Genomic DNA, 27,810 nt, shown 5'->3' with positions numbered 1-27,810 from the left:
TAGTCACTCAGTTGTGTCTCACTCTTTGTGACCCCATGGACTGTAGCCCAAGAGTTGTACGTGACTTAGTGAATGAAAAGCAACAAATAGGTAGATTAAAATAAAAGAATGGAAAAAATATACAAGTCAGAGATGGAGTAGTTATATTAATATTTGACAAAGTAAACTTCAGAGCAAAGAAAAACAGAAGAAACAAGGGGCATTACATAATGACTTTGAAACAGTAAATTCATCAAGACAGCATAACAATTCTGAATGTGTACGAACCCAAGAATAGGGCTCCAATGTACATAAAGCAAACCCAACAAATCTAAAGGAGAAATAGATAAACCTATAACTATAGTTGAGAACAACAACACCTTTCTTTTAGTAATTGATAAAAAGACTAAACAAAGCTATTAAAGATACAAGATGGTGCTGAACTATGCCATCAGCCAACAGGATCTACGTGACACTGATAGAACACTCAGTGCAGGAACAGCAGAAGACGTGTTCTTTCCCAGTGTCCGCAAGTCATATAATATAGACTGTATCCTGCCCCCCCCCCCAAAAAAAAACCCTCAACAAATTTAAATGTGCTGAAATCATACAGAATGAGTTCTCTGACCACAACAGAATCACACTAGAAATGAATAACAAAGTTAACAAAATCTCCAAACACTTGGTAACTAAACAAGTCCCCTTCTAGATAATTAATGAGCTAAAGAGAATGTCTCCTATGTTTGACATGTGATTTGCAAAAATTTCATTCTGTTGTGAGTTTTCTTTCATTTTCTTGATGCCATTTGATTTTGACAAAGACACAGGGCAATTCATTGACCACTGCCTCACACTATATATATATATATATAAGTTACCTCAAAATGGATCAGTGATATAAATGTAAGAGGTAAAAGCATAAAACTCTTAAAAGAAAATACAAGGGTAAATCATGACCTTGAATTTCAGAGTGAATAAGAACCAAAAGTTGGAAACAAACCAAGGATCTATCAGCAAGTGAATTAATAAATAAAATATGGTGTGTATATATTTTTTCACATATATATATTTTAACAAAATATTATTCAGCCATAAAAATGAATAAAGTCTGCTACAACAGGGTTGTTACAATATGGATGAACCTTGAAAACAATGTGAAAGTGAAAGTCGCTCAGTTGTGTCCAACTCTTTGCAACCATGGAGTTTTCCAGGCCAGAATACTTGAGTGGGTAGCCTTTCCCTTCTCTAGGGGACCTTCCTGACCCAGGGATTGAACTCAGGACTCCCTCATTGCATGCAGATTCTTTACCAACTGAGTTATCAGCGAAGATGAAAACAATATGCTAAGGCGAAACAATATACACACAGTATAACTCTGTGTGTATGAAATATCTACAGTAGGCAAATTTGTAGAGACAGAAAGTAAACTAAATTACCAGGACAAGGGGGTGGGAGGACTGGGTGTTACTTAGTGGTTACAGAGTTTCTGTTTGCAGTAATAGAAAGTTTTAGAAATAGATAGTATTGATATTTGTATAACATTGTGTATGCAAGCAGTGCCACTGAATTGAATAGTTAAAATGCTCTTAAAATGGCAACTTTTATGTTTTATATATTTTACCACAATGAATATAAATGAAAAAAAAAAAGGTAAACACTGGAAGAAAAACAGCCTTTTCAATGGAGTCCCAGAGCAACTGGACATCAGATACAATAAAAGTGACCCTCAACCTAATCCTCATGGTCTAGAAGGGAAATAAGTACAAAAGCTGAAAACTGATTATGGCGTTCTTAGACTTTATACCAAAAGCACTATCCGTGAAATGAAAAAAAAAATCATAAAGGGATCTCAAAATAATTCTGTTCTGTGAAAGATCTTGTGAGGAAGATAAAAAGAAAAAGTATCAGATGAAGAGGCAATATTTGTAAAATATGTATCTGACAAAAGGCTTGTATCTAAAATATATAGGAAACAAACTCAGCAGGATAAAAAAAAAATCCAAACAACCCAGTTAGAAAATTCATGAACAGTCACTTTACCTGAAAGGATACACAGATAGCAAATAGGCACATGAGAAAATGTTCAACTTCATTAGATACTAGGAAAATGAAAACTTCTCTCACTACTCACTTATCAGAATGGCTAAGTTTAACAAGTAGTGATATCTCCTAATGATGGTGGATAAACTGGATCACTTACACGTTATGGGTAGAAATGTAGAATGGTATAACTGCTCTGATAAGTCTGGCACTTTCTTAAAATACCAAATATGTACTTACCATATAACCCAGAAATCACACTACTGCAGATTTATTCCAGAGGGGGAAAAAACTTGATGTTCATACAAAGACCTTTATGTTAATGTTCATAGCAGCTTTATTCATAATGAGCAATATCTGCACAACCCCATTGTTCTTCAGGAGGTTCAAGAGGTAAATGATCAAACTGTTATATCCATACCATGAAATGCTGCTGCTGCTGCTGCTGCTAAGTCACTTCAGTCGTGTCCGACTCTGTGTGACCCCAGAGGCAGCAGCCCACCAGGCTCGCCCATCCCTGGGATTCTCCAGGCAAGAACGCTGGAGTGGGTTGCCATTTCCTTCTCCAATGCATGAAAGTGAAAAGTGAAAGTGAAGTCGCTCAGTCGTGTCTGACTCCTAACAACCCCATGGACTGCAGCCCACCAGGCTCCTCCGTCCATGGGATTTTCCAGGCAAGAGTACTGAAGTGGGGTGCCATTGCCTTCTCCAACCATGAAATACTACTCAGCAATAGAAAGGAATGATCTAGTAATACATGCAACAGTTTGGATGAGTCTCATGGGAACTGTGCTGCATGAAAAAAGCTACTCTCTAAGGGTTACATACTATATGCTTTCTTTATTATATAATTTTCAAAATGATAAAATTAAGTGATTGGAAATAAATCAGTGGTTGCCTGGAATGATGAAGGGAAAAGAGCATGGTGGCTGTGGCTATAAATGATAAAAGATTGTTCTCACATCTTTACTGCTTTGCCTCTTGACTGTGGTGGTTGTCACCTAAATCTGTCCATGTGATAACATGAGCACATACACGTACAAGTATATGTAAAACTAATGAAATCGGAATAAAATCAGTGATTTTATCAATATCAATTTCCTTGCAACATTGTACTATAGTCAGACGTTCGGTTCAGTTCAGTCGCTCAGTCGTGTCCGACTCTTTGCGACCCCATGAATCGCAGCACGCCAGGCCTCCCTGTCCATTACCAACTCCCAGAGTTCACTCAGACTCACGTCCATCGAGTCAGTGATGCCATCCAGCCATCTCATCCTCTGTCATCCCCTTCTCCTCCTGCCCCCAATCCCTCCCAGCATCAGAGTCTTTTCCAATGAGTCAACTCTTTGCATGAGGTGGCCAAAGTACTGGAGTTTCAGCTTTAGCATCATTCCTTCCAAAGAAATCCCAGGGCTGATCTTCAGAATGGACTGGTTGGATCTCCTTGCAGTCCAAGGGACTCTCAAGAGCCTTCTCTAACACCACAGTTCAAAAGCATCAATTATTCAGCGCTCAGCCTTCTTCACAGTCCAACTCTCACATCCATACATGACCAGAGGAAAAACCATAGCCTTGACTAGACGGACCTTTGTTGGCAAAGTAATGTCTCTGCTTTCCATATGCTATCTAGGTTGGTCATAACTTTTCTTCCAAGGAGTAAGCGTCTTTTAATTTCATGGCTGCAATCACCATTGTCAGTGATTTTGGAGCCCAAAAAAATAGTCTGACACTGTTTTCACTGTTTCCCCATCTATTTCCCATGAAGTGATGGGACCGGATGCCATGATCGTCATTTTCTGAATGTTACTGTTGGGGAAATCTCATGGTATTATTTCTTACAAACCCAAGTGAATCTACAGTTACCTCAAAATAGAAATTTTTAAAAAGAAAAGAATGCCATCAGCTTAAAAAAAACCCAGACAATCTGATTCTAAATTTTATAGGAAAGATAGGGGAACTAGGATAGCTATACCAATACTGATAAAGAAGAATAAAGTTAGAGGAATCACACTATGTGATTTCAAGACATATTGTCTAGCCACAGTAATATGAACAATGTAGTAATAAAGAATCAGACAGGCAAATCAGTTCAACAGGATAGGGATTCCAGAAACAGATCCCAGTACATAACCCCGTGTATGTGGTTTGTTTTTTTAACCAAAGGTTGAAGATCAGTAAAAATAAAGACGGTCTTTCTAATAAAAGGCATTGGAACACTTGAACTTCCATTGTGGAGGTGAGAGTAGTGGAGAACCTCATTCTTTGCCTCATACCTTATACAAAAACTAGCTCCAAATGAATAATAGATCTAAATGTAAAACTCCAAAACTTTGACAAGAAACCATAGGAAAAAAAATTTTTGTGAGCTTGGATTAGGTAAAGCTGTGACACTACAAACATGTACCATAAAGAAAAACTGTAAAATTAAACTTTATGAAAATAAACATTTGTCTTTTGAAAGACCCTGTGAAGAAACAAAATGCAGACTGGGAGAAAATATTTGCAAACCCATATGCAACATAGGACTTGTATGTAGAATATAAGAATTCTATCGACTGAACAGTAAAGAAACAAGCCCTTTATAAAGTGGGCTTCTAATGCTTTCTTGGCCCTTCACCCAAGAAAATACACAGATGGCAATCAAGAACATGAAAATATGGATAGCATCATTAGCCATTCAGTCGCTAATCACTCGTGTCCGACTCTTTGTGACCCCATGAATCGCAGCACGCCAGGCCTCCTTGTCCATCACCAACTCCTGGAGTGCACCCAAACTCATGTCCATCGAGTCAGTGATGCCATCCAGCCATCCATCTCATCCTCTGTGGTCCCCTTCTCCTCCTGCCCCCAGTCCCTCCCTGCATCAGAGTCTTTCCCAATGAGTCAACTCTTCACACGAGGTGGCCAAAGTACTGGAGTTTCAGCTTTAGCATCATTCCTTCCAAAGAAATCCCAGGACTGATCTCCTTCAGAATGGACTGGTTGGATCTCCTTGCAGTCCAAGGGACTCTCAAGAGCCTTCTATAACACCACAGTTCAAAAGCATCAATTCTTCAGTGCTCAGCTTTCTTCACAGTCCAACTAGAGAAAAGCAAATTAAAGTCATCATAAGATATATTGGCTAGCAAATGCTGGCAAGGATGCAGACAGCTGAATGAATCTCTTATATATTGTGGAGGATTGTATAATAGTGTAGCCACTCCAAAATATAGTTTGGCAATTTCTTATAAACTTAAACATTCACTTACCATACTAGCCACATTTAAAAAAATTATTTATTTTTAATTGGAGGATAATTGTTTTACAATCTTGTCTTGATTTGTGCCATATATCAACATGAATCAGCCATAGGTATACATATGTCCCCTCCCTCTTAAATCACCCTCCCACCCCAACCCACTCTTCTAGGTTGTCACAGAGCACCAGGTTTGAGCTCCTTGTATATCATACAGCAAATTCCCACTGGCTATATATTTTATATATAGTAATATATATGTGTCAATGCTAGAGTCTCAATTTGTCTCACCTTCTCATTGCCTCACTGTGTCCACAAAGTCTGTTCTTTTTTGTGGCCCTGCAAATAGGTTCATCAGTTCCTGTTTTCTAGATTCCATATATATGCATTAATATATGATATTTGTTCTTCTTTTTCTGACTTCACTCTATATAACAATCTCTTAGGTTCATCCACTTCATTTGAATTGACTCAAATGTGTTCCTTGTTTTAGTTAAGTAACATTCTATTTTATATCTATACCACAGCTTCTTTATCTGTTCATCTGTTGATTTATCTAGGTTGCTTCCCAATCCTAGCTATTGAATGTTTGTACACATGTGTATGTGTATGTGGCCAGAGAATTTCAGGAAATGTTTCTGGGAGCCAGAACTTAAATAGGACAATGATGAACTCTCTTCTTTTTCATTTTCTGAATTTTACCTAGATGAGAGGATAACAGATTACAAGTAGTGAAAGAAAAAGAAACAAGAGGTGTAATATGCTCAAAGTTTACAGGTTAGAGCTGAAAGGACCTAGGTGGTAATTTAAAAATGTACAAATGGTTAAAATCCTCAGAGGACTAAAATTGTTAAGTGTTGGTGAATGGCCAGTGATTACAGGTATTATGGTCAGGCTGTGTGTGTGTGTGTGTGTGTGTGTGTGTGTGTGTGTGCTTAAGGCAGGGGTGGGGAAGAGAGAGAAGTACCTCCTGAAACCTGTGATAAGTCAGCACTGTCCTCTCATTTATATGGGATGCATGTGTCTTTTTCAATCATGGTTTTCTAAGATTATATGCCCAGTAGTGGGATTGCTGGCTCATATCATAGTTTTATTCCTAGTGTTTTTAAGGCAGCTCCGCACTGTTCATTGTAGTGGCTATATCAGTTTACATTCCTGCCAACAGTGCAAGAGGGTTCCCTTTTCTCCACACTCTTTCCAGAATTTATTGTTTGTAGACTTTTTGATGATGGCCATTCTGACCAGTGCAAGGTGATACCTCATTGTAGTTTTAATTTTCATTTCTCTAATAATAAAATTTTCCTGTGTTTATTTGCCATTTGTTGTCTTTATAGTCCTTTTTGGAGAAATATCTGTTTAGGTCTTCTGCCCACTTTTTGATTGGGTTGTTTGTTTTTCTGGTACCAAGCTGCATGAGCTGCTTGTTTGTTTTGTAGATTAATCCTTGTCAGTTTCATTTGCTATTATTTTCTCCCATTCTGAGGGTTGTCTTTTCACCTTGTGTATAGTTTCCTTTGCTGTGCAAAAGCTTTTAACTTTAATTGGGTCCCACTTGTTTATTTTTATTTTCATTACTCTAGGAGGTGGGTCCTAGAGGATCTTGCTGTGATTTATGTCAAAGTGTGTTCAGCTGATATTTTTCTCTATAAGTCTAACATTTTATTTGAGAGCTTTTGAAAAGTAGTTAATGCCCTTTCTAGTTAATTAAGTACTTTGGATGTTTTAAACTGCAGTTATAAATGTAATATATTTTGTTTTTAGGTACCCAGTAGTTTGATTTCGGAGAAGGCAATGGCACCCCACTCCAGTACTCTTGCCTGGAAAATCCCATGGATGGAGGAGCCTGGTAGGCTGCAGTCCATGGGGTCGCTGAGGGTCGGACACGACTGAGTGACTTCCCTTTCACTTTTCATTTGCACGCATTGGAGAAGGAAATGGTAACCCACTCCAGCGTTCTTGCCTGGAGAATCCCAGGGATGGGGGAGCCTGGTGGACTGCTGTCTCTGGGGTCACACAGGGTCGGACATGACTGAAGTGACTTAGCCACAGCAGCAGCAGCAGTCTGATTTCAATCTTTTCAGAATACTTAAGTAACTCATATAAACCTAACACATTAGATGAATAACTATATTGACTTTAATGCTTTTACACCTTTCAAATTATTTTGTAAATGTAAGATTTTATTTTATAATCATAAATCTCAGTCAGTTGTTCTATTTAACATTTTAAATTGAAGTTACAAAAGTAAACTGGGCCCAAATATAAATTTACCTGAAATACTAAATACCCAAAGATTTATTTTTTAAATTCATTCATTTTTAATTGAAGGATAATTGCTTTACAAAATTTTGTTATTTTCTGTCAAACCTCAACATGAATAGGCCATATATATACCCCCTCCCTCTTGAACTTTCTTCCCATCTCCATCCCCGATCCATCCCTGTAGGTTGACACAGAGCCCCTGTTTGAGTTTCCTGAGCCATGCAGCAAATTCCCATTGATTATTTTACATATCTAAATACACAGGTTTCTTAAGCATAGTACTAACAACATAAGTATGACTGTTTTAAGCATATGTACTTTTAATTCTACATCTTTCCACTGTGAGATATACTTATTCACCAAAAAAACAAATGTCATCTTTGTTAGTTTCCTAGGGGAATATACTATGGTGGCCTTTATTTTATTTAAATTTTAAAAAATTATAGAAAAATAAACATAAAATGTTCTGTTCAGTTCAGTTGCCCAGTCATGTTTGACTCTTTGTAACCCCATGGACTGTAGCATGCCAGGCTTCCCTGTCCATCACCAACTCCTGGAGTTTACTCAAACTCATGTCCATTGAATGGGTGATGCCATCCAACCATCTTATCCTCTGTTGTTCCCTTCTCCTCCGGCCTTCAATCTTTCCCAGCATCAGGGTCTTTTCCAGTGAGTCAGTTCTTTACATCAGGTGGCCAAAGTATTGGAGTTTCAGCTTCAGCGTCAGTCCTTTCAATGAATATTCAGGACTGATTTCCTTTAGGATTGACTGGTTGGATCTCCTTGCAGTCCAAGGTACTATCAAGAGTTTTCTCCAACGACAAAGTTTGAAAGCACCAATTCTTTGGCACTCAGCTTTCTTTATGGTCCAACCCTCAAATCCATACTTGACTACTAGAAAAACCATACTTTGACTAGATGGACCTTTGTTGGCAAAGTAATGTCTCTGCTTTGTAATATGCTATCTGGGTTGGTTATAGCTTTTATTCCAAGGAACAAGCATCTTTTAATTTCACATCTGCAGTCACAATCTGCAATGATTTTGGAGCCCAAGAAAATAAAGTCTGTCAGTATTTCCTTTGGTTCCCCATCTATTTGCCATGAAGTGATGGGAACGCATGTCATGATCCTCATTTTTTGAATGTTGAGCTTTAAGACAGCTTTTTCTCTCTCCTGTTTTTCATCAAGAGGCTCTTTAGTTCCTCTTTGTTTTTTGCCAAAAGAGTGGTGTCATCTGCATATCTGGGATTATTGATATTTCTCCCAGCAATCTTGATTCCAGCTTATGCCTCATCCAGCCTGACATTTTGCATGATGTACTCTGCATAGAAGTTAAATAAGCAGGGTGACAATATACAGCCTTGATGTACTCCTTTCCCAATGAGGAACAGGTCTGTTGTTCCAGTGTGGATCTAACTGTTGCTTCTTGACATGCATACAGATTTCTCAGGAGGCATGTAAGGTGGTCTGGTATTCCTATCTCTTGAAGAATTTTCCACACTTTGTTGTGATCCACACAGTCAAGGCTTTGACATAGTCAATGCAGCAGATGTACATATTTTTCTGGGACTCTCTTGCTTCTTCAATGATTCAGTGGATGTTGGCAATTTGATCTCTGGTTCCTCTGCCTTTTCTAAATCCAGCTTGAACATCTAGAAGTTCATAATTCATGTACTGCTAAAGCCTGGCTTGGAAAATTTTGAGGATTACTTTGCTAGCATGTGAGATGAGTGCAATTGTGCTGTAGTTTCAACATTCTTTGGCATTGCCTTTCTTTGGGATTGGGATGAAAACTGACCTTTTCCAGTCCTGTAGTTGATGCTGAGTTTTCCAAATTTGCTGGCATATTGAGTGCAGCACTTTCACAGCATCATCTTTTAGGATTTGAACTAGCTCAACTGGAATTCCATCACCTCCACTAGCTTTGTTTGTACTGATGCTTCTTAAGGCCCATTTGACTTCAGACTCCAGGTTGTCTGGCTCTATGTGAGTAATCACAGCATTATGGTTATCTGGGCCATGAAGACCTTTTTTGCATAGTTCTTCTGTGTATTCTTTCCACCTCTTGTTAATATCCTCTGCTTCTGTTGGGTCCATACAATTTCTGCCCTTTATTGTATCCATCTTTGCATGAAACATCCCCTTTGTATCTCTAATTTTCTTGAAGAGATCTCTAGTCTTTCCCATTCTGTTGTTTCCTCTATTTCTTTGCATTGATCATTGAGGAAGGCTTTCTTATCTTTCCTTGCTACTCTTTGGAACTCTGCATTCAAATGGATGTATCTTTCCCTTTCTCCTTTTACTTTAGCTTCTCTTCTTTTCTCAGCTATTTGTAAGGCCTCTTCAGACAACCACTTTGCCTTTTTGCATTTCTTTTTCTTGGGGATGGTCTTGATGACTGCTTCCTGTACAATGTCACAAACCTTTTTCCATAGTTTTTCAGGCACTCTGTCTATCAGATGTAATCTCTTGAATTTGTTTGTCACTTCCACTATATAACTGTAAAGGATTGATTTAGGTTCTACCTGAATGGTCTAGTGGATTCCCTACTTTCTTGAATATAAGTCTGAATTTTGCAATAAGGTGTTCATGATCTGAGCCACAGTCAGTTCCAGGTCTTGATTTTGCTGACTGTATAGAGCTTCTCCATCTTTGGCTGCAAAGAATATAATCAATCTCATGTTGGTATTGACCATCTGGTGATGCCAAAGCATAAACAGCACCCACTTGTGGATGTGACTGATGATGGAATTAAAGTTTGATGCTGTAAAGAACATAGGAAATCTGAAATGTTTGGTCCATGAATCAAGGTAAATTGGAAGTGATCAAGCAGGAGATGGAAAGAGTGAACATGGACATTTTAGAAATCAGTGAACTAAAATGGACCAGAATGGGTAAATTTAATTCAGGTGACCATTATATCTACTACTGTGGGCAAGAATCCCTTAGAAGAAATGGAGTAGTCCACAAGTCTATGCTCCGACCACTAATGCTGAAGAAGCTGAAGTTGAACAGTTTTATGAAGGCCTACAAGATCTTCTAGAACTAACACCCCAAAATATGTCCTTTTCATGACAGGGGACTGGAATGCAAAAGTAGGAAGTCAAGAGCTACCTGAAGTGACAGGCAAATTTGGCCTTAGATTACAAAATGAAGCAGGTCAAAGGCTAACAGAGTTTTGCTAAGAGAACACACTGATCATAGTAAGCAATTTCTTCCAGCAATGCAAGAGAAGTCTCTACACATGGACATCACCAGATGGTCAGTACCGAAATGAGATTGATTATATTCTTTGCAGCCAAAGATGGTGAAGCTCTATACAGTCAGGAAAAACAAGACTGGGAGCTGACTGTGGCTCATCATGAACTCCTTATTGCCAAATTCAGACTTAAATTGAACAAAGTAGGGAAAACCAGTAGACCATTCAGGTATGACCTGAATCAAATCCCTTATGATTATACAGTGGAAGTGACCAATAGATTCAAGGGATTAGATGTGATAGAGTGCCTGAAGAACTATAGGTAGAGGTTCATGACATTGTGCAAGAGGCAGTGATCAAGAGATTCCCCAAGAAAAAGAAATGCAAAATGGTAAAATGGATGCCTCAGGAGGCCTTACAAATAGCTGAGAAAAGAGAAGCTAAAGTAAACGGAGAAAAGAAAAGATATACCCATCTGAATGCAGAGTTCCAAAGAATAGCAAGGAGAGATAAGAAAGCATTCCTCAGTGATCCATGCAAAGAAATAGAGGAAAACAATAGAATGGAAAACTCTAGAGTTCTCTTCAAGAAAATTAGAGATACCAAGGGAATATTTCATGCAAAGTTGGGCACAATAAAGGACAAAAATGGTATGGACCTAACAGAAGCAGAAGATATTAACAACAGGTGGGAAGAATACACAGAAGAACTATGCAAAAAAGATCTTCATGGCCCAGATAAACACGATGTTGTGATCACTCATCTTGAGCCAGACATCCTGGAGTCTGACGTTAAGTAGGCCTTAGGAAAGATCACTACGAAGAAAGCTAGTGGAGGTGATGGAATTCCAGTTGAGCTAGTTCAAATCCTAAAAGATGATGCTGTGAAAGTGCTGCACTCAATATGCCAGCAAATTTGGAAAACTCAGCATTGGCCACAGGTCTGGAAAAGGTCAGTTTTCATTCCAATCCCAAAGAAAGGCAATGCCAAAGAATGTTGAAACTACAGCACAATTGCACTCATCTCACATGCTAACAAAGTAGTGCTCAAAATTTTCCAAGCCAGGCTTTAGCAGTACATGAATTATGAACTTCTAGATGTTCAAGCTGGTTTTAGAAAAGGCAGAGGAACCAGAGATCAAATTGCCAACATCCGTTGGTTCATCCAAAAAGAAAGAGTTCCAGAAAAACATCTACTTCAGCTTTATTGACTCCACCAAAGACTTTGACTTTGTGGATCACAAACAAGTGTGGAAAATTCTTCAAGAGATGGCAATACCAAAGCAAGTGACCTGCCTCCTGAGAAATCTGTATGCAGGTCAAGGAGCAACAGAACTGTTCATGGAACAACAGACCTGTTCCTCATTGGGAAAGGAGTACATCAAGGCTGTATATTGTCATCCTGATTATTTAACTTATATGCAGATTACATCATGTGAAATGCCGGGCTGGATGAAGTAGAAGCTGGAATAAAGATTGGTAGGAGAAATGTCAATAACCTCCGATATGCAGATGACACCACCCTTATGGCAGAAAGTGAAGGACTAAAGAGCCTCTTAATGAAAGTGAAAGAGGAGAGTGAAAAAGTTGGCTTAAAATCACCTTTCAGAAAACTAAGATCATGGCATCTGGTCCCATCCCTTCATGGCGAATAGATGGGGAAACAATGGAAACAGTGAGAGATATCATCTTTTTCGGCTCCAAAATCACTGCAGATGGTGACTGCAGCCATTATTTAAAAGATGTTTACTCCTTGGAAGAAAAGCTATGACTAACTTAGACAGCATATTCCAAAGCAGAGACATTACTTTGCCAACAAAGGTCCATCTAGTCAAGGCTATGGTTTTTTCCAGTGGTCATGTATGGATGTGAGAGTTGGACTGTGAAGAAAGCTGGAAGCTGAAGAATTGATGCTTTTATATATATATATATAATTTGTATATTATATGTATATATAATGTTGCCCAACCTTCAACCATTCATCTCTCAAACTCTTTTTATATTGTAAAACTGGGCCTCTTACTGTTTAAATATTACTTTCAATCCCTCCTTCTCCTCAGCCCCAGACCCTGGCAATCCCATTCTGCTTTCCTCCTTTATGATTTTGATTACTCTAAGTACTTAGTATAAGTGGAATCATACCGTACTTTTTGTATGTTACTGGCTTGTATCACTTAGCTTAAAGTCCTGAAGGTTTATTCATGTTGTAGCATACTGCAGGACTTCCCTTCTAAAAGGATGAATGATATTCTACTGTGTGTTTATACCACATAACATGGGTGCATAAATACCTCATTGAGACCCAGCTTTCAATTCTTTTGTTTGCTGGATCATATGGTAATTCTATTTTTAATTTTTTGAGGAATTGCCATTACTCTTTTCCAATTGGCTGTACCACCTTGTGTTCCCACTAACAGTGTACAAGGGTTCCAGTTTCTCCACATTCTCACCAATAATAATAAACCTTATTGGTTTCTGCTTTTTGATAAGAGCCACTCTTAATCTTTGTGAGGTGGCATCTCATTATAGTTGATTTACATTTCCCCAGTGACTAGCGATGTTGACTCCTATTCATTTAATTATTTCTCAGTCCAAGTCTTCTTTAAACAAATATGTAAAGTCCTCTACCCATTTTGAATTGGTTGTTTTCATTGTTGAGACTTAGGACTTTTCTTTATATTCTGAATTTTAATCCCTTATCACATATATGACTTGCGAATATTTTCTCCTTGTTTATGGGATGCCTTTTTAGGTTGTCAGTAGTGTCTTTTGGTGTATAACATTTTTTATTTTCATGAAACCAATTTGCTTAAATTTTTGTTTTGCCTCTAGTTTTGTCATCATAGAAAAAAAAATTGCTGAATCCAATGTCATGATTTTTTTCTCTATGTTTTCTTCTAAGAATTTTAATGTTTTATTTCTTACATTAGGTTTTTGATTTATTTTGAGTTTATTTTTATATATGATATTAAGGAAAGGCCCAGTTTCATTCTTTTCATGTGAATATCCAAGTTTTCCTGACAGTTTGTGGAAAAAATCGTCTTTTCCCTGTTGAATGGCCTTGGTTCAAAAAATCACTTGACCATATAAGTGGGGTTTTGTTTCTGGGCTCTCTATTCTATTGTTTTATTTGTCTGTCTTTATGCCAGTACCATACTATTTTGATTGCTGTTGCTTTATAGTACATTTTGAAATCAGGAAATGTGAGTCCTCTGGTTTTGTTCTTCTTTTTCAAGATTGTTGTGGCTATATGGGATCCTTGTGAATTTTAGGTTGAATTTTTCTATTTCTTAAATGTTACTGAGATTTTGTTGATAGGTTGCACTGAATCTGTAATTGCTTTGTGTAGTTTTGACATCTTAACAATGTGGTCTTTCAATCCATGAACATGGGATTGTCTCCATTTATATGTGTCCTCTATCCTTTATTTCAGCTTGTGTTCTAGACTTCACTGAATATATCTTTTACCCCCTTTTATGTATTTTATTCTTTCACAAAATGGGTGCTAACACAGTTGCTTTTGTAATTTCTTTTTCAGATTGTTCAATCTTATTGTATAGAAATGCAGCTGATTTTTGTGTGTTGACTTTGTATCCTGCTGCTTTACTGAATTCATTTATTGGTTTTCTTTTGTGTATGTGTAATCTTAGAATTTTCTGTACATAAGATAATATCGTCTAAAAACAGAGGTTAATTTTATTTCTTTCTTTTCAGTCTGTATGTTCTTTATTTCCCTGTGCTGCCTAATTACTCTGGCTAGAATTCCCAGGATTACTATGAATAGGGATCCCCAAAGCAGACATCCTTGCCTTGTTCTTAATCTTAGAGGAAAAGCTTTCAGTATTTCACCACTGAGCACAGTGTTCACTCTGGATCTCTCATATATGTGTTTAATTATATTGGGATAGTTTCCTTGTTTTTATTCTTTCTAAAAATATTTATTGACTTGGCTGTGGCGGGTCTTAGTTGCATCATGCAGTATCTTGGATCTTTGTTGCAGCTTGCAGTATCCTCAGTTACCACATAGCAGATCCTTTATTGTGGCATGTGAACTCCCAGTTGTAGCATGCAGGATCTAGCTGCTGGACCAGAGATTGAACCCTAGCCCTCTGCATTGGGAACACAGAGTCCCAGCCACTGGACCACCAGGGAAATCCCAGGGGTGGTTTCCTGCTATTTCTAGTCTGTTTAGTATTTTTATCATGAAAGGATATAAAATTTTCTTAAATGCTTTCTCTGCATCAATTGGGATGATCATTACCCACCCCTTTGTTCTATCAGTGTGGTGTATGACACTGATGGATTTTGATATGTTGAACTATCCTTGCATGTCAGAATAAATCCCACTTGATCATGGTTTATACTCCTGTTATTACACTGCTGAGTTCTATTTGCTGGTATTTTGTTGAGCATTTTTGCATCAGTGTTCCTAAGGGATATTGATCTGTAGTTTCCTTTTTGGTAATGCTTGTCTAGCTTTGGTGACTGGGTGACCTTAGACTCTTTACTTTTCTACAGTCTTTTTTAAATCTCTTCCTCAGACTCAGTAACTTGCATTGTCCTATCTTCAAGTTCATTAATTTTTTTCTTCTGCCTTAAATTTGCTTTTGGATCCCTCTAGTCAATTTTTTATTTAGTTCTACATGTTAGCTCCAGGATTTTTTTTTCTGGTTTCTTTTTAGTTTTTTTATCTCTTTATTAATATGTCCATTTTATTCATATATTATTTTTTGACTCTATCCACAAATTCTTTTAGTTCTTTGAGTATCTTTAATATGTAATATCTTTATCTAGTACTCATATGAGCTCTTTTTCAAGGATAGTTTCTGTTGGTTTAACTTTTGCCTTTGAATGGACTGTACTTTTCTATTTTTTTATGTCTTGTGGTTCTAGAGGAGTTGAAATCCTGTAAGATTGTATTGTAATAATTCTTAATGTGTGTGTATGTGTGTGTACTCTTATATTTATCAATTTTCATATTCATTAATATTCTTGGATATATTGGTACATACTTTTTATGAAATCTGGAGATTTTTTTAAACTTCCATTTCCTCAGATGTTTTTCTTGTTCACCCCCTCCTCTTAGGACTCTAATCATACATATGTAATTTGGATAAATTCTGTTCCTACATTTGAAAGTTCATTGATCTTTACATCATCTGTAATAACTAATCTGCTGATAATTTCACCCAATGAAATTTTCATTTCAGTTATTATTTCAGCTCTGGAATTTCCTTTATTTTTTATTTCTTATAGTTATGTCTTCATTATGCTCATATTTTACATCTGTTTTATACATCACTTATATTTGTGTTTTATATAATTTAATATCCTTATTTGTTAATTTTATTACCTCTTTCATTTCTAAGTTTGCCATCATTGGATAATTTCTCCTAATTATAGGTACGTTTTTCTGCTTCTTTACCTGTCAGGTAAATTTGTTTACATGCTGCACTTTGTGATTTTACCATGCTGGTTACTAAATTTTCTTGTTCTCCTTGAAAGAATTTGACTTTCTGTAGCAGGCAGTTAAGTTGATTTGGAGATTAGTTCAGTGCTTTGGAGGCTTGCTTTTAAGCTCTTTAGTGGAAGTTCTACAGTCTTTCTAGTTCTAAATTATCCCCATTTCAAAAGTGTTGCCCTCTGGAGTCTCTAGAGAATGCCTGAGTAATTATTGACATCTGTTCATTCTCACTGGATAGACTTTGAATAATTCACACACCTAGTAGGAGGTGTCCAAATTGTCTTAGAAATTTCTGGTAATTTTTCATTTCCTTGATCTTGGGAAGCTTCAGAGAATTTTACTCTGCAAGAGATGCCTGATATTTAGTCATAAACTTTATGTATTTCCCTAACAATCTTCTTTTTAGCATAGCTCAATTCCCTATGGAACTCTAGGCCACAAAGTCTCTTGACCTGTCCTTCGTCTAACTTTTTTTTTCTCATTTCACACAATTTCTGGTCCCTTTTAGGGTTTTTCTTCCCAGTAGTACAGTCTAGTATTCACCTGCAAGACAAAAGCCTGGAGAATGGTAGAGCCTACTTATTTGTTTACCTTTTCTCCAAGACCGTCGTACTGTGCTCCCTGTTGTCCATTGGCTGAAAACATCATTGCCTTATTTTGTCAAGTTTTCTAGTGGTTTATGGGAAGGATGCTAAGTTTCCATCCTGTTACTCCCTCATAGCCATTACAGAGTTCACTTCTTAGGTCTTTTAATGAGAAAAGAAGAGAGATTCTCATAAAAGCAGAGATTCTTCAAGGTAAACATCAGAAAACAAAACCAGGATCTTTTCTAATAACACCATCTGATGTGAAGTGTCTGGGGAAAGAAATACTCATGGCAGGTGCCTAGCTGGAAAATGGGCCAGAAAACACAAGAAGATTGCCTGAGTGCCTACTTACTATGACTCTGAGGCCCACAAGGCCTTGGCCCATCCTCACCCCATTCACTTTACATTCACATCACTTCTGTACCTATCTTTTTCTCCATTCTGAAAGTTTCATGCCTATAGAAGTTATTCTTTCATCATAAACATTATTATTATACACTGGAAAATGTTGATACCTAGGACATTGAAATATTGACATCAACTATGAATTACTGGTACCTAGTCCTTTGATGAGAGTTGGGTTGGAGTAAGGAACCCTAGTAAGACTTGTGACCTTGATGGACTTTCTAAGAACCCTATCTACCAAGATGATTGAATTCAATATATTGATCCTTTCTCCTATTTTCCCCTCTGCCTGCAGCTTGGATAAGGTGCCTTTTCTCATGCATGATTATGACTTGAGAAGAACAACCAATATCTTGGACGTCATGCCAAATGCCTCCCATGAACACAGTAGCTTTTTTAATTGGGATTTCCTGTCAACTCTGAATGCAGGCAAATGGTTTTCAGATTCATGGGTAAGACACATTTCTTGGGTCTAAAACCCTGCATTTACTCTCTTTTGTATGGTCATGTGCTAATCCTGGAGATAAATACAGTGTGTACAGCTGTAATTTTGATGTAAGTGTGAAGGTTTCTACTTAAGAGAGTTGGAGAACATTTCATGCAAAGGTACCATTTGAGCTAAAATAAGATCATTTTTGAGGGGAACTAAGGGCAACGAGGAGAAGGCAATGGCACCCCACTCCAGTATTCTTGCCTGGAAAATCCCATGGACGGAGGAGCCTGGTAGGCTGCAGTCCATGGGGTTGCTAAGAGTCGGGCATGACTGAGTGACTTCACTTTCACTTTCATGCATTGGAGAAGGAAATGGAAACCCACTCCAGTGTTCTTGCCTGGAGAATCCAGGGATGGCGGAGCCTGGTGGGCTGCCGTCTATGGGGTCACACAGAGTCAGACACAACTGAAGTGACTTAGCAGCAGCAGCAGCAGCAAAAGCAATGAAAGTGATTTGTTTTAGAGATTATACTATAATGGACAAGAGGGGATATGGAGTGTGTGTGTGTGTGTATTTGTGTGTATGTATGAGTGTGTAAGAAAGAAGTAGGGAAGAAGTGGTAAGGAGGAGAAAAGAGAGAGAGATTGAGAGAATTAGGAAAATATGTTATAAGGAGACTATAGCAGTACTTAAATAACAAGTTAGAGAGTTTAGAATTATCCTGAGTATTTTAAATGGGTAAAACAAAAGGTCAAATTTGCATGTGATGAAAGTCAAGCCTGACTTTCTCAGAATTATTCTCAGAATAGTTAAAGAAAACAAAAAAAACTTACATTTTCCGGGTTATCATATGTCTAGAGGGAATCCACACAAACTAGGTTTTATCAATCAGATATACTCATTTTAAAAAAATTAATTATTTTAATTGAAGGCTAATTACTTTACAATATTGTGGTGGTTTTTGCATTTTGAGTCTTTTATTTTGATAGCAAATAAATGAGAAGCAAGCATTCATATTACTAGCACCTATGGTAGCAGAGCTAGGATAGTTAGGGGCAGCTGTGGTAATAGTTCTCCTATCAGGTAATAGTGTCATTATGGAAACAAACTTTCAAATACTTTTGATTATGTACTAGGAATTTTATTTATATTTAATGCTAATCTAGAGGACAAATTTAATCTTTTTTCATAATAAAAATGTGAAAAGTAAAGAATTATGTGAGGGTAGATTTATCCACTTCAAATTCATTCTATTAACTAGTGTTAATATAAGGAATAGATGAAGATTGATTTGTAATGACCGTATCACCTCAGAATACTTATTTTCATATGAGTACATAGCCTATAAGCACTATTACCATATGTGAAAGTAATGGGATCAATCTGATAGAATGGGTTTCTGTGTGTAGGCTCTGTATATATCTTGTCATACATGAATCGGTCAGTCAGTCAGTTCAGTCGCTCAGTCGTGTCCGACTCTTTGTGACCCCATGAATCGCAGCACGCCAGGCCTCCCTGTCCATCACCAACTCCCGGAGTTCACTCAGATTCACGTCCATTGAGTCGGTGGTGCCACCCAGCCATCTCATCCTCTGTCGTCCCCTTCTCCTCCTGCCCTCGCTCCCTCCCACCATCAGAGTCTTTTCCAATGAGTCAACTCTTCTCATAAGGTGGCCAAAGGACTGGAGTCTCAGCTTTAGTATCATTCCTTCCAAAGAACACCCAGGGCTGATCTCCTTTAGAATGGACTGGTTGGAGAATAGACACACAGAAACTAGAGATGCTTCATTAGAATGTATGTATATATTGGCTTAGTTAGCCATAGATAATGTTTTGTCAAGTGCATGTTCCAGATGAAAAGATTATTACTGTATCTATTTTGTAACATATGGCTGGTAAAGTCGCTGGTAAGTGGTGTGATTGGATATGTTATTGTAATAAATTTTGGTGGCTTCTTTTAGGATCAGCAGTTTCCTATCAGCATATTTAGATGGTATTATTGCAGTGCTTTGTTTTGCTATTACTTTGGCTACTGAGGAGTATCCTGAGACCTCAGCTTCAATTATGGTTATCTGAGTGCAAGTAATAGTTGTTCAGTCATGTCTAACTCTTTGCGACCCCATGGACTATAGCCTACCAGACCCCAGGTTTGACTGTGGAAATTTCTTTGCTTGCATCCTGTGTGTTCACAGGTGGTCAGAGTGATGATAGCACATAATTTAAAGATTTGGATGTTTGGATAATTTTCCATAGCAAGATAAATTGGTTTTCTTTGTGAAATGTATTCTGGGTTGCTCTTCATTTGGATGGGTATCATTATGGATTGATATGGTGGTGAGTTGATTATTTGTTAGTATATTTGTTCTTCTTGAGATTTCTTGTGAAAATTAAGTAGTTAATCTGATTAGTAATGAAATAAAAATACAGAAATTCTAGGAGTTGTCCCTAGAAACTTAGCTGAGTTCCCCTTTCTCCAGTAAAACCAACCTTTGTGTGGAACATTTTTATATCCTTTTTGTGAAAGTATAAATATCAAAATTACAGAGATATAATTCTCAATCATATAGATAGTAAGCAGGGTATAAGTTTTAACTAACACGTTAATATAGGAACAAAAAGGATGACAAAACCCACTCAAAAGAAAAGTGAGAAGCCAACATGCAAATAAGTACAACAAAGTAATGCTGAAATTACATTGCTAAGTTGGATACAAATCTAGTGTATTATTTTGGTTAATATACTCTGTGACAATAAAGTTTACTTTGAGTTCTCTATCAAAACTCACTTGCATCTTGACTGGACAAAAATATTTTCCTCTTTTATCAGTTTTATCGAAGTCAACATCTAACTTTATATTATCTGTCCCTAATTAATAGTAAGTAATTCAAAGAAAGGTACATTCCCCTAAGAATCCAATGACACTTAGGTGTGTCTGGTAAGAAAAAGTGCCACCCTGATGCTGGAGGGTTCAACAAGTCTTAATTCTGAGTTTTGAATAATTTAGGCCCTCTCTTATGATCATAAATAAACTCTGTAGATTTAGAGGCTGGTCTTGTTGTGATTTTGTATTATTTGGCTCTATTGATTTACATCAGTGCAGTTAAAAGGGTCAGTTAACACACATAAAGTTCCTTGTATAATTAGCAAATCTAGAGTCAGATTGTGTTAAACAACTACTAAGGCTATTAATGAGGTTCTGTCTAGAGAGTATGTAGAGAATCTAGAATTTCTCTTTTAATAGTCCCTATCATTCCAGAGCTCTTTTTCTCACTACTACTTTAAAAATTAGAAGTTCACTTGAACCAGTTTTCACAGATATAGCTACAAATACGGGCAAGTTTCTCTCTTCTTCTCCTGCTCATCATTGATCTTTCTTACCACCTGTAACGCTGAGACAGTGTGCAACAGGGAAACCATACAGCTTGCCTACGAAGGCGCATAGGCATTGGTTCCAAACACCAGTTGTATGTGTATCCTTAGTGGGGACTGGGGGCTTGTCATGTCAGGTTGAATGACATGTAATCTCAAATATGATCTTCAGATATGACGTTGACAACACAATTTTTCCAGTTATATCCCAGTGTAAAGGGGGGCATATTTCTATTCAATTTATGTAGGTGACTGCATTGCCCTGAAACACAGTGACTCAGTAAAAAGAATGTGTACCTGAATTCAGAGAGGTGGTGAGAACAAGTTGCTAAATACTGGGTTGGCCAAAAAGCTCCTTCAGTTATTAAGTAAGAATGAAACACACATTTTTCATTTTTACCAAGATGTATATCGAACACCACCATATTGACCTTTTTGTCCCATTACCGTTTGCCATCTTTCTGGCAACTTTGTAATTCTGTCTTCCAAAACTTTTCATCTTTTTGAACAGTCTTTCAGGGAATTGAATTTTTTTCCACTAAAAGAATTTTGTGAAGACCAAAATCAATGGAAATCCAAAGACGCAATGTCTGGTGAATATGGCAGCTGAATCAGAACTTGCCAGCCAGCCTGTAACAGTCTTTGTCTGATCATCAAATAAACATGCAGTCTTATGTTACCCTGTTGGAAGATTATTTTCTGTTGACTAATTCTGGATGCCTTTCATTGAAGCTGCTTTCAGTTAGTCTGAGAGCAGTGCTTGTTGGAATTTATTGTTTACTTTTCCTGAAGAAGCTCATATTGGAGGACTCTCTTCCAATCCTACTATATACACAACATCACTTTCTATGGGTGAGCACCAGCCTTTGGTGTGTTTGATGGTGGTTCATTTTGTGCTTGATCTCTTCCATTCCACATTATTGTATAGTATCCACTTTTCATCATCCATCACAATTGGTTTTAGGGAATGTTTTTGTTTAAGTAGAGAGTTGCATGAAATATTTTCAAGAAGATCTTTTTCACATCACTTATGTAGAACCCAAGCATCAAAGCAATAAACACAATCAAGTTAGTGAAAATGATTTTGAGTGCTTGATGGATAGTTTGAGTATGTTGGCTATCACTTTGTGGTGTAACTTTATTCCTAATTAATGTCTTGATTTGATTGCTATCAATTTCAACTAGTCTCCAGTCCAGTGAGAAATGTCCAGCACTAAATTTCACAAACCACTTTTGACATGTTCCATCAGTCACAGCACTTTCTCCATACACTGTGCATTTTGGGGGGCATGTTTCAGTTGTGCTTTTGCCTTTCTTGAAATAATAAAAGTATAATATGCTGAAAATTTTGCTTTTTTGATTCCATCTTCCATATTAAAATGGCTACACAATTGATGCATGATTCAGGGAACTCAGATCTGGTGCTCTGTAACAACATAGAGGGATGGGATGGGGTGAGAGGTGGGAGGGAGGTTCACGAGGGAGGAGACATATGTAATACCTATGGCTAATTCATGCTGCTATGTGGCAGAAAACAGCACAATTTTTAAAAGTTAGAAAGATGGTAACGATAACCCTGTATGCGAGATAGCAAAAGAGACACAGATGTATAGAATAGTCTTTTGGACTCTGTGGGAGAGGGAGAGGGTGGGATGATTTGGGAGAATGGCATTGAAACATGTATAACATCATATATGAAATGAATCACCAGTCTAGGTTCGATGCATGATACTGGATGCTTGGGGCCGGTACAGTGAGATGACCCAGAGGGATGGTACAGGGAGGGAGGAGGGAGGGGTGTTCAGGATGGGGAACATGTGTATACCTGTGGTGGATTCATGTTGATGTATGGCAAAACCAATACAATATTGTAAAGTAATTAACCTCCAATTAAAATAAATAAATTTATATTTTAAAAAAGTTATTATGATGGATTAAAAATAAAATAGCCACACAAAAATTCACCAATTTTTATGTTTTTAAAAAATACACACCGATATGACAGCAGTCACAATAGAACCTAAGAAAATTGTTTCAAATGAAGTTAAAGACAGCTAATTGCTTCTAGAGCCATCTTATGGGAAAAGACCAATGAACCTTTTGGCCACCCCAGTATTTATTATGTTATGCCTTCTTGATGTTTTTACCCTTTTATCATTACATCATGACTTTCTTTGTACCTTGTTATCATTTTGCCTTGAGATTTATTTTTGGGGGCATAAGTATGACTATATCTGCTTTCTTTTATTTACCATTCGCTTGGAATATCATCTTCAGTTCTTTCATTTTGAGTCTATATGTATCTTTAGAATTGAAACAAGTGTCCTGAAGACACCATGCAGTTCAGTCTTGATTTTTAATCCACCCCACCACCCTGTGCTTTTTGATTTGGTGAGTTCAATCCATTTACATCTCAGATGATTGTTGATATGTAAGAACATACTACTGTGAATTTATCTTTTGTCTTTTGACTGTTTCATATCTCCATTGTTTCTTTTTTCTTGTGCTTCTGTCTTTTTAATTGGTGATTTTCCATGCTTGTTTGCTCAGTTTTCCTCTTTATGTTTGCTGTCTGTGCTCTAGATTTTTGTTTTCTGAGTACTATGAGGTTTGCATAGAAAATCTTTCTCATAGTTTGAATAGGTCTTTTTCTGTTGATAGTAATTTATCTTAATTTGCTGTCCTCCCTTTTTATATTTTTACTGTAGAAATTCTGTCACTTTATTCTGTGAGTTTGTTGCACGTTGTGGTAGCTATAGTTATTTTCAAAGCTCTTTCCTTTAATCTTTATGTTTTGTGTTTACCACTTTCTTCTAAACTAGAGTTACGGTTTTCTCCCTTAACTGAGAGCTGTGTATACTTTTATCTTCTCATTTCAGGTGGAAGAGCTCCTGTCAGCATTTCTTGTAAGGCAGATTTAGTGGTGAAGAACGCTTTCAGCTTTATTTGTCTGGGAGAGCCTGAATATCTCCTTCATATCTAAAGAATAACTTTGTTAGATTATCATTTGTTAGAGTATTCTAGGCAAGCATTTTTAAATCTTTCAATACTTTAAGTATGTCGTTCCACTCTTTCCTGGCCTATCGAGTTGTTGCTGGTAGTCTAATGGGGGGTTCCTTTGGGCAATACTTAATTCCACCCCACCCCTGGTGTCCTTTATTTATCACTCACCCTGACACCTTGATTATAATGTGTCTTGGAGAAGGTCATTTTACACTGAGATGAGGTGATCTATTAGCTTTGTGGATTTGTGCCTGGATTTGTCCAGGTTTTTGCCCAGGTTTGGGAAGTCCCCAGCTATTATTTCTTTACATAAATGTGGTGCCACCTTATCCTTCTCTTATTTTGGTAGGCACACCCATTATCTGTATTTTGGCTGTCCTAATAAATGTGATAATGTTTCTTCACTTTTAAAAACATCTTAGTTCTCTCTCTTCTTCCACCTAAAACATTTGTAGCTTCCTTTCTTCCAGGTCATTTATTCTTTCATTTGATTTGTTCAATTTCAAAGATTTTCTCATGCATTCTTCATTGTATTTGTTGGGTTCTTAAGCTCCAGAATTTGGGTTTGGTCTTTTTTAAGAATTGAAAAATTCCCAAAATTAAAACACACAGAAACACCTCTAAATAACCCATAGAGAAAGTGGGAAGTCTCAGAATATTAGATATATTTTGAATTGAATGTAAAAAAAATACAACATTGGGACTCCCCTGGTGGTCCAGTTACCAGTGCAGGGAACCCAGGTATGATCCCTGGTCTGAGAAGATCCCACATGCCCTGGAACAGCTAAGCCATATTTGCCATAACTGCTGAGCCCATGTGCCGCAGCTACTGAAGCCTGCACGCCTAGAGCCTGTGTTTGACAATGGAAAGCCACTGCAATGAGAAGCTCGTGCACTGCAAGGAAGAGTAGCCCCCCTTTGCTGCAATTAGAGAAGGCGCATGCACTGAGCAATGAAGATGCAGCACAGCCAAAAATAAATAAAATATTTTAAAAATTTGGTGGAATGCAACTACGGCAGTGATTAGAGAAAAACTCCTAGAATTATCTGTTTATATTAGGAAGGAAGAATCTCAGTCAAAAATCTAAGCTTCCTCTTTGATAAGCTAGAAAAAGAGGGTCAAATTTAACTTGTAGTAAGCAGAAGAGAAAAAAGAATAAATGGCATGAATCAGTGAAATGGGAACAGAGAAAAAGAAAACATAAATGAAACAAAACCATATTCTTTAAAGAGATCAACAAAATTGATAAACATCTGGTCAACTGACTAAGACAAAAAGAGGAAACACAAAATTCCAATACTGGAAAGGAAAGAATGTGCTTTAGTACAGACCCTCTAGCCATTACCAAAGGTAATAAAGTCAACAGTGAAGTTGGCTCACATTGGCTCACAACAACAAAATATTACATTTCAGATCTTTCAGAACCAGTTGTTAGTCCAGTTATGAAATTGGGCATGGTTGTAGTATTTAAGTAACAAAAGTTGGCAAACTCTATAAATTGGGTCTTTATATTCCTGGAGAGCCCTTTGCATACTATAGTCTAGGAACAAGACCATGCACATAAATCTGCTAGTTTAGATGAAATGGAACAGTTCTCTGTATCATGAAAATTCGATTAACAATCAAGTTTTAAAAAAAAGAATTTTATTTGAGCCAAACTATCGCACAATTGCACTCATCTCACATGCTAGTAAAGTAATGTTCAAAATTCTCCAAGACAGGCTTCAGCAATATTCTTCAAGCTGGTTTTAGAAAAGGCAGAGGAACCAGAGATCAAATTGCCAACATCTGCTGGATCATGGAAAAAGCAAGAGAGTTCCAGAAAAACATCTATTTCTGCTTTATTGACTATGCCAAAGCCTTTGACTGTGTGGATCACAATAAACTGTGGAAAATTCTGAAAGAGATGGGAATACCAGACCACCTGACTTGGCTCCTGAGAAATCTGTATGCAGGTCAGGAAGCAACAGTTAGAACTGGACATGGAACAACAGACTGGTTCCAAATAGGAAAAGGAGTATATCAAGGCTGTATATTGTCACCCTGCTTATTTAACTTATATGCAGAGTACATCATGAGAAATGCTGGACTGGAGGAAGCACAAGCTGGAATCAAGATTGCCGGGAGAAATATCAATAACCTCAGATATGCAAATGACACCACCCTTATGGCAGAAAATGAAGAGGAACTAAAAAGCCTCTTGATGAAAGTGAAAGAGGAGGATGAAAAAGTTGGCTTAAAGCTCAACATTCAGAAAACGAAGATCATGGCATCTGGTCCCATCACTTCATGGGAAATAGATGGGGAAACAGTGTCAGACTTCATTTTTGGGGGCTCCCAAATCACTGTAGATGGTGACTGCAGCCATGAAATTAAAAGATGCTTACTCCTTGGAAGGAAAGTTATGACCAACTTAGATAGAATATTGAAAAGCAGAGACCTTACTTTGCCAACAAAGGTCCATCTAGTCAAGGCTATGGTTTTTCCAGTGGTCATGTATGGATGTGAAAGTTGGACTGTGGAGAAAGCTGAGCACTGAAGAATTGATGCTTTTGAACTTTGGTGTTGGAGAATACTCTTGAGCATCCCTTGGACTGCAAGGAGATCCAACCAGTCCATTCTAAAGGAGATCAGTCCTGGGTGCTCTTTGGAAGGAAAGATGCTAAAGCTGAAACTCCAATACTTTGGCCACCTCATGAGAAGAGTTGACCATTGGAAAAGACTCAGATGCTGGGAGGGATTGGGGGCAAGAGGAGAACGGGACGACGGAGGTTGAGATGGCTGGATGGCATCACCGACTCGATGGACATGAGTTTGAGTGAACTCCGGGAATTGGTGATGGACAGGGAGGCCTGGCGAGCTGTAATTCATGGGGTTGCAAAGAGTCAGATATGATTGAGCGACTGAATTAAACTGAAGATTATAACCCAGGAGACAGACTCTCAGAAGCTCTGAGAACTGTTGCAGTGGTTGACGTTGAAGAGACAATCATATATGTTTATGAGACAGATGATCACACATCAAAATGACATGCTGACATATTACGTAAATTCCACAAAGATAAATAGTCCACATAAGCACATATAAAGTGAGTAGCAAGTCACTGTGAACTCTTACAGAGTTGAGAAAGAAAACAAGTCTTCTAAGAAGTTACATTGGTAACATCAGAAGAAAAGCAAAATATCTTTACAGCTGAGCAGGCATTCCCACCTTTGAGGGATCTGGTTGATGTACAAGGCAGAGGCACACTGTATGTTAAAGGAGTGGGGTGGGGGGAAGCAGGCCCAGGAAAGAGCACTTTATCCTTAAATTTTCTTTTCCTGCCTTAAAATACAAATTTTTATCTTTTGAATAACTCAATAAGAAATATATAACCTAAACAGTGTTATATATCTATTAAAGAAACTGAGTTTGTAGTGTAAAAATTTCCAACAGAAAATTCCAGGTGCACTTGTGCTCACTGGTGAATTCTACCATGTGTAGAAGAAAAAAAATATTATATTGATTCCATAAATATCTTCTAGAAAATCCAACAAGAGAGGATAATTCCCTGTGTAAATTAGATAAGCCCAGTATTTCTCTGATAACAAATATATAAAAAGGCATTTTAAGAAATCTAAAGACTGATACCCCTCATGAGTATACATTGAAATATCCTCAAAAATTCCAACAATATGTAAAGAGCAGAAGATATATTGATCAAAGGTATTTTTTTCCATGACAATGCAAGGTTGGTGTTTACAGTTTAAAAATGAATAATTTTTTATCATGTTAATATACACAAAGAAGAAAGTCATATAATCTCAATACATGCAGAAAGACCATTTGATAAAA

The 27,810-nt window shown here is 37.4% G+C and overlaps 1 protein-coding gene across 1 annotated transcript in view; it reads left to right on the top strand.

The window, feature by feature from the left end:
* Positions 1–27,810, top strand: part of LOC138083517 (glycerophosphodiester phosphodiesterase domain-containing protein 4-like) — a 130,532-nt gene that overhangs the window by 46,748 nt on the left and 55,974 nt on the right. The window contains 1 exon segment of the mRNA XM_068977377.1: positions 17,466–17,622. Within this exon segment, the coding sequence (XP_068833478.1) occupies positions 17,466–17,622 (157 nt within the window).

The sequence above is a fragment of the Capricornis sumatraensis genome, chromosome 8, assembly GCF_032405125.1.
Source record: "Capricornis sumatraensis isolate serow.1 chromosome 8, serow.2, whole genome shotgun sequence".
Classification (NCBI taxonomy): Eukaryota; Metazoa; Chordata; class Mammalia; order Artiodactyla; family Bovidae; genus Capricornis; species Capricornis sumatraensis.
Note: the sequence above shows the minus strand (reverse complement) of the source record. Positions and strands in the feature narration are given on the sequence as shown.